This window comes from Leuciscus leuciscus, assembly GCF_965113295.1.
Source record: "Leuciscus leuciscus genome assembly, chromosome: 9".
In the NCBI taxonomy this organism is placed as follows: Eukaryota; Metazoa; Chordata; class Actinopteri; order Cypriniformes; family Leuciscidae; genus Leuciscus; species Leuciscus leuciscus.
Window position 1 is genome coordinate 2,090,696 of NC_138733.1, and position 12,500 is coordinate 2,103,195.

General features: G+C 37.0%; 2 protein-coding genes and 1 long non-coding RNA gene across 3 annotated transcripts in view; 1 reads left to right on the plus strand and 2 right to left on the minus strand.

Moving 5' to 3' along the window:
* Positions 1-938, minus strand: part of LOC309506512 — a 4,770-nt gene extending 3,832 nt beyond the window's left edge. Inside the window, exon 1 of the long non-coding RNA XR_014208821.1 lies at positions 1-938. This exon is cut by the window's left edge and continues 2,685 nt beyond it. This is a non-coding gene — a long non-coding RNA (uncharacterized lncRNA).
* Positions 939-1,012: 74 nt separating this feature from the next.
* phox2a (paired like homeobox 2A) lies at positions 1,013-7,365 on the plus strand. The gene is made up of 4 exons (XM_082180268.1): positions 1,013-2,206; positions 2,273-2,680; positions 3,639-3,826; positions 5,341-7,365. Exons 2-4 carry the CDS (start codon positions 2,458-2,460, stop codon positions 5,776-5,778), a joined length of 849 nt encoding a protein of 282 aa, XP_082036394.1. The 5' UTR covers positions 1,013-2,206; positions 2,273-2,457; the 3' UTR covers positions 5,779-7,365.
* A 2,123-nt stretch (positions 7,366-9,488) lies between these two features.
* The window catches only part of inppl1a (inositol polyphosphate phosphatase-like 1a), a 43,155-nt gene continuing 40,143 nt past the window's right edge, over positions 9,489-12,500 (minus strand). Inside the window, exon 27 of the mRNA XM_082179924.1 lies at positions 9,489-10,615. Within this exon, the coding sequence (XP_082036050.1) occupies positions 10,516-10,615 (100 nt within the window). The 3' untranslated portion in view covers positions 9,489-10,515. The remainder of the gene's footprint in view (positions 10,616-12,500) is intronic.

Consider the following 12,500-nt stretch of genomic DNA (forward strand, 5'->3'; position numbering starts at 1 on the left):
TTGTGTAAATAACTGTGCTGTGATTGACAGCTGAGGTCTGTGATTGACAGCTGAGGAACGGGTCAGGCCGAGCGCGCTCGCGCTGCTCTTCATTTTTTTGATGGATTCTGGCATGCTGTTGTTGATCGATAGTTACACTAACCAGCGTTTAACATTAGTGCACTTACTGTCTGTCCGAGAGCCTCCATTAATTTCTCCTGTGGTTCGAAAACACTCATATTTTGCTTTGCCATCACAAAAAAAGGGCATTTTCCGAGCGCAAAATAAATATATAAATGGAAAGCGCAGGGTCTCGTGCTCTCCGGGATAATTGAATTGTGTTTGGGTTGGTTTGGTTTGGCTGACAGTAATCGCATCCGATGCTCGGGCCATTACAGCGAGCGCGCGCGCGTGCGTGTGTCTCCCGGTGACCGATCACTGCTGAATGCAGATTGAGCTAATGAGAGAGAGAGATTGATGAGAGAGAGAGAAAGGGGGATGAAGGATCGGGAAAGGATGAGACGCGACCCGTCTGTGTCACGCGCGTAAACAGTGACCCGTCTGAAACCCGCCGGGCGCGCGCGCGGGACACTTGCTATTTAGTACCAACAAAACTTTTTCATTTGTTTGTTTGAACCTTTATGTAGGCTAATTTCAACAAAAAGTCTTATTAAAATTAAAAGTGAATCAGCCAAATAGATTGAAATAACGCGCAATCTGTCACGTCAGCATTTATTTTTCATTACACGCGCACGATGTCAAATATTAAATTAACAGTCGAATCAGACAATTCGTTAATTTAATTTTACATGGTTTTATTTCGTTTATGTTTCTTTATTTGGCATCGATGGTTCCATAAAGAACTTTTAACATCCATAGAATATTTCCACTGCACAAAAGCTTATTTTGATTAAAATCTCCTAAGCGAAAAATGGTTTTGGGAACCCACTGCATTAAAATATATATATATATATATATATATATATATATATATATATATATATATATTTGAATATTAAATACATTTATTCATTCGTTAAGTTGTATATTTAAAATGCCATATTTCAATATGCTATTGAGTATTTAACAATGAAATCTGTAACGAGATGCAAAGCGCGTTCTGAATCGCACACACACACACACACACAGGTGAGCTCGGAGCTCTCCTCAGGTGTGTACGGAGATGATGAACACGTGCTGAAAGGTTCCGGTGTCCGTGAAGACTTGTTGCTGTCGTGTGTGTCTCGTCACTTCCCGGTACAGTCGTTAATCTGCGCTCGTGATGCGGACGCTGATGGATGAAGTTTGAGACGCGCGTCACCCGAAATCATCCAAACGCGCCGTGACGCGCACGCCCGGGGCCGCGTCGGGATAACCAGGTTACGCGCGCACAAAGAGAGGGTTACAGGGTCAAAAGTCAAACGAATCCATGACACATATGGTTAAAAATGACATATTCAGCTGCATGGAAATAAATGTTGTTTCTGATTTGATTACGTTAAATGCGATTATTATTGCATAATTTTTGAAACGTGATTTTTATGTTAAATGTTACATATAATGATTTCATGTAGGCCTATAATGCGGATAATATCCATGTCTAATTAATATTGTTCAGAGAGTTCTGATAAACGCGCGCGTAATAGTGAGTGACAGCACACAGATGCGCGTGACTGTGAGCAGCAGGTTTCCGTCCACTCATCTCTGATGAAAACAGATCGAATAAACGCGTGCAATTAACGACTTCAAGTCATCATTAATTAGTATTTCATCGTTTATTTTAATTTTACGATCATTTTATTTCATTCGGCCTCTAAATGCAGCGTTGGGGGGTTTAAATAAAGGCCATTATTCCCGAAATCAAATTAAACTTCTCACACTACCAACCAGAGCCGCATTAAAGCTAAAACAATCCCACAATTCATTTAGCATGAGGAAGACGGACCCATTTACCCGCTCTTGAAAAGTTGCCCATCCTCGCCTTAATGCCATTAGTCTTAATAGCCATTAATAGTCATTTATTTAGAGTTATATGTGCGCGCGCGCGGGGATATGTGCGCTCCAGGTCTCGTTTAAACAAGAAATAAAATGCAAAAAAAAGGAGCATTAGATGAAATAGTGAAGCACAAGTGTAGCAGATGATGCTGGAAAGGGTTAACGCGGAGGTGCATTAGAGATGCATGGAGAGAGAGAGAGTGTGTGTGTGTGTGTGTGTGTGTGTGTGTGTGTGTGTGTGTGTGTGTGTGTGTGTGTGTGTGTGTGTGTGTGTGTGTGTGTGTGTGTGTGTGTTGAGGGAGGAGGATCTCAGAACTGAGACATTGTCATGCAAACACAGACCACCGCCTCGCCATTGTCTCCCGGACTCCAACTTTATTATAAACACACCGAGCAGCAGAGCCGCGGAACACACCGAGACACACACACACTCCTCGAGCGGACCTTCACACACACCTGCGTCTCCATCATTCCGCCCTCCACATGTACAAAATGGATTACTCGTATCTGAACACGTACGACTCGTGCATGGCGGCGATGGAGGCGTCGGCGTACGCGGACTTTAACTCGTGCAGTCAGAGCAACGCGTTCCAGTACAACCCGATCCGGAACGGCTTCAGCTCCAGCCCGGGGTGCGGAACGCTCGGGTCCGCCAGCTGTGCGCTGGGTGCGCTGAGAGAACACCAGCCCGCGCCCTACTCCACAGGTGACACACACACTCACACACACATGCATGTGCGAGAACTAAAACACTTCATATGCAATGCGACTTGAAAATAACAGGTGTGGAATGTTAAGCGCGTGTTAATCACGCAAAACTAGCCATTTTTCTTTGTTTAACATGTAAAACTCGTTCTGAATGTAGCGATTTATACGTCACGACTCACTGTTTAAAAACGTTCCAAAAGAACGTAGAATTCTAATGACGTTATTTGGAACTTTCAGCGATCAGTTCCTAAAATAACCGTTTTTTTTTTTTTTAATTAGTGTGAACCGTTTTAATAAAGAATCGTTTGTGCATTCCATCGACTCTTCGATGCCGATAAAGAGCCGTTATCTTGTATCTTTGATCGGCTACACATGTGTATCTTTCATCTGGATAATTGATTTACACCCAGTTGCAAAAATCAAACGATAATTCTAAAGCTTTGCGAGTTTTACGTTTTAGGCTAATTTAATTTAATTCAATTAGCCTAAATTTCGTGTCATATAATTTGAGGCGCAAATCAATTTAAAGTAATTAATTGAATTATGTCTTACGGATCTATAATTAAAAAGAGCGTTTATTGGACAGAAAAAGACAATGAGAAACGATCCTGTCTCGCCTGATATTTCTGCGCGGTAAATGTAGCCTACATTATATGATGTGTAATTATTATCGCATTTTCATATCAGAAATGTGACTTATAGTGTGTCGTTTTTAAATAAAATGCTTAATTTAATTCTAATCATAATAATACAAATGCACGGACGCATTCCTCAAATATATTTTATTGCACTTATTTGCTACCCAATGAAACGCAAAAAAACATTCCTTTTTCGTATTTAAAATAAATAAATAATCAGACATAAATGTGCACCATTTACAGAATCATGTGTTTGTGTGAACTGCTGTTAAACGCGAGGTCTTCTTCATGACTGTCCCGGTCTCGTTGATCTTTCAGTCCCGTACAAGTTCTTCTCGGACCCGTCCGGTCTGAACGAGAAGCGCAAGCAGCGTCGGATCCGCACGACCTTCACGAGCTCTCAGCTGAAGGAGCTCGAGCGCGTGTTCGCGGAGACGCACTACCCGGACATTTACACGCGCGAGGAGCTCGCGCTGAAGATCGACCTGACGGAGGCGCGCGTGCAGGTGAGCCGCATGTTCATAACTCATCACTGAGTGCAAAACTATAGGAAAATTAATCTTATATTATGGGCCTCTTCCAAATGTAATTAATTTAGATTTATAGCGGCTGCATTGGGCACGTGCAGATACGCGTTAAAATATTGGTAACGCTTTATTTTACAGTGTTAAAATGCTGGGTCGTTTTAACCCAATTTTGGGTCAAATATGGACAAACCCAGCCGTTGGGTTACATTTTTAAATTGCATTTTTAATCCAACGTTTGGGTTTGTCCATATTTGACCCAAAATTTAGTTAAAACAACCCAGCTTGTTTTTAGATTGTACATGTACTAAATTATGCGTGGCCTAAATACATACAACTAAACCTAACCCTAGAGTAAGTACATTTACAGTAGTTCATTAATATTACTCAGTACTGACATATTTAATAACGCTGTAACAATGACACCTTAAAATAAAGAGTTACCAAAATATTTCTAAAGTATTTATTCTTCTTATAGTTCAAATTCAGCATCTTAAAAATAAAGGTTTGAACAAGGTTTTTTTTTTTTTTTTTTTTTTTTGCAGTGATGCAATATAATATTTTTTTTGCTTCAAAGAACCTTAAAATAACATATAGTCATATATCTATATTATATCTATATTAGAACTATATATAGTTCTAATTCTATAGTGTGAGGAATATTTTAAAGAACTTTTAGGATGTTAAAGGTTATACATTGAACCATCGATGTTAAAAGAAAGCAATTGCAAGAAAGAAAAATTCTTAATATTACTCAGTACTGACATATATAATTACACTGTAATGATGACACCTTAAAATAAAGAGTAACCAAAATATTTCTAAAGCATTATATAGTTCAAATCTTCTTAAGAATAAAGCTTCCAACAGGGGTTTTTGCAGTAATGCGATAGAATCATAAAAGAACCATTTATATTTAAAGACCCTTCGGGATGTTAAAGGTTCTCCAGGGAACCATCACTGCTCATAAAGAACCTTTAAGAATGTAACATAATTAAAATCTAAATTTGATATCTGTTAATATAATGTAAAAGAATAAAAGGGAACATTAATACTGTAACAAATGTCATGCTCTTTCATTTTTATTTATTGCAGGAATACATACAGACATTTTACAAAATACACATATCAACAAAAAACAACAACAACAAAACATTTATATACATGTTTTGTCTATATATATATATATATAAATGAATAGCTTTTTTACACCAGAAATGAACGTTCCCTGAACTTCATCTGGACTGTGACTCTGTTCTCTTCCACAAACTCTGTTGCATTATATTCCTGTTATCTCTGTAAAGCTGCTTTAAAACACTCTGTACTGCATAAATACAGGTGACTTGACTTAAAAATGAACATTAATACTGTATTTTTAAGAGTGTATCATAATTAAAATCAAACAATTGTATCTGATAATATCATTTAATTGACAAAAACTGAGCATTAATCCTCTAGGACGTGTAATCCTGAATGATGTCGTCGCTCTTCCTCAGGTTTGGTTCCAGAACCGACGGGCCAAGTTCCGTAAACAGGAGCGCGCCGCCAACTCTAAAGGAGCGACCGGCACCAAGAAGCCCGGAGAGACTCGCTCTTCCTCTGAGGATGACGAGTCCAAAGAGTCGACGTGCAGCCCGACTCCCGACAGCACCGCGTCTCTTCCCGGATCCGGGAACATGGGGAGTCCCGGCACCGGCAGCCTCAGTCCGAGCCCCGTCTCCGGCTCCGGCTCCGGCTTCACCAGCGCCTCCATCTCGCCCTCGCTCCACCAGGGCCTGAAGAGCTCACCGTGGCCCAGCCTGGGCTCGGCCGGACCCACGCCGGACCTGCTGAAGGCCTGGCAGCCGGCGGACAGTGTGGCGTCCGGCCCGTTCGCCGGAGTTCTGTCCACCTTCCACCGGAAACCCAACACAATCAAGACCAACCTCTTCTAGAGGTCCCGGCGCTCCTCAGGGTAGAACTGGGTCACTCGTGTAGAACTGGACTCGGCAGTAAGGTCTCATGTGCTGACGCTAGTTAACCCTCTCTGCATCAGGTGACCTCTGAAGAGGCTGGGTCGTTCAACACAAGTCCGGGTCAAATATGGACAAACCCAAACGTTGGGTTAAAATTTGAAATGGCATTTTTAATCCAATGTTTGACCCAAAATTGGGTTAAAACAACCCAGCATCTTTAGAGTGATACTCTGGACTGAATACGCATGTGTTAGTACAGATACTGAGAACATAAAGAGGAGCATTTTATGGGTTTGCTTTTAATTTAGTTTTAATTTGTGTGAATTAAGCAGCTCATAAAGATACTTTATCAGTACAGTACATGTACTTACCATAGTAATTACAGTAAATTATGCATAATTACATGCAACTAACCCTCAACTAAACCCTAACCCTATAGTAAGTACATAATATTACTCAGTACTTAAATATATAATTACACTGTAACAATGACACCTTCAAATACAGTGTAATCAGGGTTCTACGTGGAACCTTACAGGGGATCATTTTACGGATTTAGTTTAAATTAATTAAGTTTGTTTTCATTTTAATTAAACTGTATGAATTAAGCAGCTCGTTCATCACTAGTCTAATGCAATCATTTATAACCTTCCTCCTCAGAGAGTCGAGAGTGTGTTTCAGGTTAGTTTCCTAAGGCATGCTCTTGTTTAACTAATCAGAACATTAACACTTTACAATAACGTTCATTAGTTAACATTAATGTATTAACTAACATGAACTAATAATGAGCAATACATTTGTTACAGTTTTTATTAATCTTAGTTAATAAAAATGTTAGTTCACAGTGCATTAACTAATGTTAACAAACACAACCTTTGACTGTAATAACGTATTAGTAAATGTTGAGATTAATATGAACTAAGATTAATAAATGCTGAAGAAGTGTTGATCATTCTTAGTTCATGTTAACTAATGTTGACTAATGAACCTTATTACCATTAGAATTTACGGGGAATTAATAGTTCTACAGTATTTAATAATCTTAGTTAATGTTGATGTCAATTATAATAATACATTTTTAACGTTAAAAGTTTTATTTGTTAAAATAAAGGTTCAATATTGGCATCAAACCTCAAACATCTACGGAATCTTCCGGTTCCACTAAAGGTTCTTTAGATCATTAGAACAGTTTTGGTTCCTCTATGACGTCACTTTTGGAACCTTTATTAGGTTTTAAACTGACATGATCAACAACGCGCATCTGTGATATTCATAAACTAACATTACGAACGGTTCATAAATGCTTTAATGATGTATTTCACATGATCAGTTCATGGTAAGTGATGCAGTAACTGAAGTCAACAAATGAGACCTTATTGTAAAGTGTTTAATTTATTGTCATGTTGAACTCGTGGGCGCTTCTGTTGTGTGTGTGTGTGTGTGTGTGTGTGTGTGTGTGTGTGTGTGTGTGTGTGTGTGTGTGTGTGTGTGTGTGTGTGTGTGTGTGTGTGTGTGTGTGTGTGTGTGTGTGTGTGTGTGTGTGTGTGTGTGAGTGAGTGTGTGTGTGTGTGTGTGTGTGTGTGAGTGTGTGTGTGTGTGTGTGTGTGTGTGTGTGTGTGTGTGTGTGTGTGTGTGTGTGTGTGTGTGAGTGAGTGTGTGTTTGTTCTACGGTCCATCTTATGTTCATCTCTTGCAGCTGCGATGTTTCTCTCTTTATGTTCACGAGAGGATCTTTAACCCTGAAGATCTGCATCCTCAGCGCTGGAATGAATGCTCATTGTCAGTGAATTAGTTCTTCATTTCCTCTTAATTGAAGATCCAGAAACATGAAGTCCAGCGGGAGCTTCAGCATCCGTGAAGCGGCGTAGAGACGTCTGTCCCTCTCACTGATGACTTCATCATGTGGTTCTTCACTGAAGCTCTTGAGTGTGTGTGTGTGTGTGTGTGTGTGTGTGTGTGTGTGTGTGTGTGTGTGTGTGTGTGTGTGTGTGACCCCAGGAACAAGCATAGTTAAGCCACTTGTAGTTAATTTATTGAAGGGAAAAAAAAAAAGAAAAAGGAAAAAAAAAATATTGGGATGTTTTTTTATGCTAGGCTTTTATTGAGAAATATTTTGTAAATATTAATATAAATACGATGTAGTTTCTTCTTTTTTTAATGTTTACTGGCTCCAGTGCACGCCATGTGTTTCATGAATGATCTGCTGTATATAATCCATAAAAATGACAAAATAAAGACAGTTAAAATGAAGATGTCCATCAGATCTCTCATTCTCTTCATCTGATCAGTGGACACACAGAACATTACAGCATCATGAGGAATTACTTTACTATTTCTATTTTCAAAACACAAGAACTTACACACGTGTTCATACCGTTACAAAAAAATCAAAGCAAGTGTCATTTGCACAAAAACATTAGAAATTTTGTTTAAAATGCTTGAATTACACTCTGAAAAACTATCTTCTGCTGATCAGTTTATCTGTGAATAAAAGCCTAAATTCAATCATATAAAGTGATGAAAACGTTTTCATGCTTTGGAACTCTTTCAGATTTATGAATTATGTAATTTTGGATTTGTTAGACGATAGCAATCAGACAATAGCATGTCATTTTATTCTCAATACCAGACACCCCAGATGAATAGAGTAAAACATAACTACTAGATATCCTCATACTTCCTCAGGTGATTGAGTACATTAAGCATTGCAAATATATATATATATATTACAAGTTTTCTGAAAAGTTATGTTTAAATACAAATGAGGCATTACCTAAATATGAACTTATTTGCTTAAATTTCTAAAACAAAAATCTGAACATTGGATAAAGCCAGGTTCAAAATTCTTGTTTAATATTTTTAACATATTAGAGTGAAAGGTTTTTACTGAGTGGATTCTGGATATCTCTTTTCATCACTCCATACATCAGAAAATAGTCAACAGACCGAAAAATTATAATATTTGCACCATTTTTGGAATAAAATGATAAAAAAAAAAAAATCACTCAAATGATGTTATGAAGAAACCCCTCTGTAAAATCCTTCAGAATATAGATATGAATAAAGCTGTAAGTTCTGGTGTGTGTCAGTGCTGCAGAAGTGGAGGACAAAACTCATCTAGAGAACACGGCTTTCTAAGATATGAGCTGAAATCTAAATCTACAGATGCAAATAGATGGCGTTATTAAAAATATACACTTACAAGTTCTATTATGGGATGTTTTCTTTCCATTAGACTGATAAAACACTAAATGAAAAGCCCAAAAGCCCCAAATCTGTGTCTCGCCGTCAGGAAACCACAACATCCGAGACGTGAGGAAGAAATGCTTTCAGGAACATTCTAACAAACTTACTATTTACATAAAGAACCTCACTTTTTTTCCTGAAGACTTTTGTTAATGCAGATCCAGTTGATCAAAAGACATTGAGACTATGTAATAATATTACTAAATATTATATATGAAAATTACTGTATATTTTAGTTATTTTTACAAAAAACAATAACATGTAATCACTTTAATTTATTTAGGTTTCTTGGTTTGTAATGTATTGAATGATAATTTATAATAGATTATAAATTTCACAGAGTTTATTTATGATGATAATTACATTTGCTTATATAAATATACTTAAATGTAATTACAAATTCCACAAAAATGTTTATTTCAAGCTCAATGAGAAACGCTCTGTTACTGAACATAACTGTAGTTTTTATTAAACTAAAAAAAGAAAAGAACAAACATTAAAAGGACAGTCCTTTAGCAGTCAAACACAAATATTAACTTACAACAATTGAGTTAAACTGTTAAAAATGATTATACAGAAAATAAATGAATGAAAGGGGAAAAACTTCTTAAGTTAAAACTTAACACACAAAATAACTGATATCTAGAATAATTCTGCTACATGCATTTTAGGAGAAACACCCATAATTCTAACATTAAAGACTGTTAAATAAAACACAGAGAGCTATTGTGATGAAAACAGAAAGACTTTGAGAAACACACTCAACTCTTTTAGAAACTCATCAGCATTTCAATCTCACATCAGAATCAATGAGCAAATAGAAAAAGATTCACATGTAATATATGAATTTATCTCTTGAATTCTCTCCAATCATCATGATGGTGCAGCGCCACCTGGTGACAGGACTGAGTTATAGCCATCTTTCCCTCACACCAGACATCCGTGCAGGATGATGGGATTGTAAATGCTTCCAAATGAGTGACACACTGAACCAAGAGAAACGAACGTTGACAAACACACACACGAACACATGAACACACACATGAACACGAACACACACACGTCAACACAAACGAACACGTGAACACACACACGTGAACACACACATGAACACGAACACACACACGTGAACACACACGAACACACACACGTGAACACACACGAACACACACGAACACGTGAACACACACGAACACACACGAACTGCTTCAAGTCACGGCTGATTTTGGCTTATTTCCCTTTCCTTTAAAGTCATGAAACATGCACGAAAAACAAACTGTTATTAATAACTAACACTTCAGGAATGTTCTGCTGATGTCACTTCCTCCAGACGACAGGAAGTGAAGGGCGGGGCTGTAGTGAAACATCCTTTCGACACGTCGACTTGTTTAAATAATATCACAAACTACAATTAAAACCAGGTAATGTTCTACCAGTGCAAAGTTCAGTCCGGTCTGGATCGGGATTGGCTCACTTCTGCTGCTGTTGTTGTTTTAGACTGGCCAATAGGATCTTCTTATGGGCGGGGTCACGGATGCCCGCCTCCTCCAGATCCTCCTCTGTGATGTCACTGCAGGAAAGACACGTGATTGGATGATGGTTTCATCTTTGTATAATCAATCCAGCTCTGAATTCTAACTAAAGAATTATGCAAATCTCAATCACAATCGCCTATGATTGGCTCTAAGCAGCGCTGAGAAACACAGCAGGGATTATGGGATATTTTACACCTGAGTCATGTGACACTGATGAACTTTAATAGACATTAAGTTGAAAATACGTGGGAAACCTTCTAAAAGACGGATAAATGACTGATTAAAACATTGGAAAGCTACATGACTCACTACATTTGTCAAAGGTTATGATACTCTTATGGTGCTTTTGCAATTTGCAACTTTTAATAATTTTATTAAAATATTGAATATTTTACCATTTATATTTTATTAAATTACAAAAATTAAATCTTATTTCATAGTATTATAGTAATAATACTGTACTACACAGTACTGTAAAATAAAAATATTTGATAATTATAATTATAACTAAAACTAATACAGAACAACCGTAAAATTACAATACTGATATTTACGGCCGTCTTACTTGTTTTCAGGCATTACACCACAGAACTTTTATTTTGGTGGAAAACCAAATGATACTGACTTTAATATACATTAAATTAAAAGTACACAGTAGGAAACCTACTTAAAATATGTTAAATAACTCGTTTAAAAAATAGGATACAACATGACTAACTACATCTGTCAAAGGCATTTCACACCTTTTACATTTGATATATTTGATCAAATCAAATTAATTAAACAAACCAATAATAATTACTATATTACAGTAATAATACTAACCCTAAAGTACTGTAAAATATGTTTTTTAATAATAATTATAATAATAATAATAATAATAATTTGATCAACAGTACAAATTCCAATTCCAATATTGATGGCTTTTAAACGTTGAACCACACAGCTTTTATTTAGTCAGAAAACAAAATGGCACTGACAAACTTTAATAGACATTAAATTAAAAATACACTGTTGTAAACCTACTAAAAATAAGAAAAATAACCAACAAAAACTGAAAACCTGCATGACCACATTTGTGAAGAGTTATTATACTTTAACCCTTTTTGGATTTTTGCATATTTATGGCTGTCTTAATTGTTTTACACCACAATACTTTTATTTTGGCGGAAAACCAAATGATACTGACTTTAATATACATAAAATTAAAAATACACTGTTGGAAAGCTACTAAAAAATAAGAATAAATAACCACAAACAAAAATTGTAAACCTACACGACCACATTTGTAAGAGCCAGTTTTATATGTCAATAATGTGTATATTAGAGTGGATAACTGAAAGTATAATCTTTTGTAACTTTCTTTGAGAGGCAATTCTGATATTTCCTATGTTTATATTTCAGTATTATTTCCCATGTTTTGTGGTGTATAATGTCTGTTCTGTTTCTTTAATGGCTACACACACTTAAAGGAAAGGAACTAAGGGAGAAACAGATTTCTTACCATATTGTCTGTCATTTATGGATAAAGCTTGTGTTTGAATGTTTAAGGAAACACAAGATAAAGGTTTAACACAATAAAGTGTTGTGTTTGACTGTATTTTTGAGTGCCGTCTGAGACGAGTAAGAACGGCCACTATAACACAGGTGAAGTTAGCCTTTCATCTGCAGCATCTGTGAAGAGTTATGATACTGTAATGGTGCTTCTGGATTTCTGTATTTTTGTGAAGCTTGAAAACTTGAGTTGACTGAGACTTCAAGCGAAGCAGAGTTTGTGTTCCTCAGGAGTCAGTCGTTCGAGAACCAACACCAGAGTGAGTGTCTGTATTACTGACGTAACACACGTTCCCTGATGGTGGGAATGAAGAAGTTACGTCGAGTGATCATTCTAAGGGAGTCACGATCAGCTCTGAGTAGAAG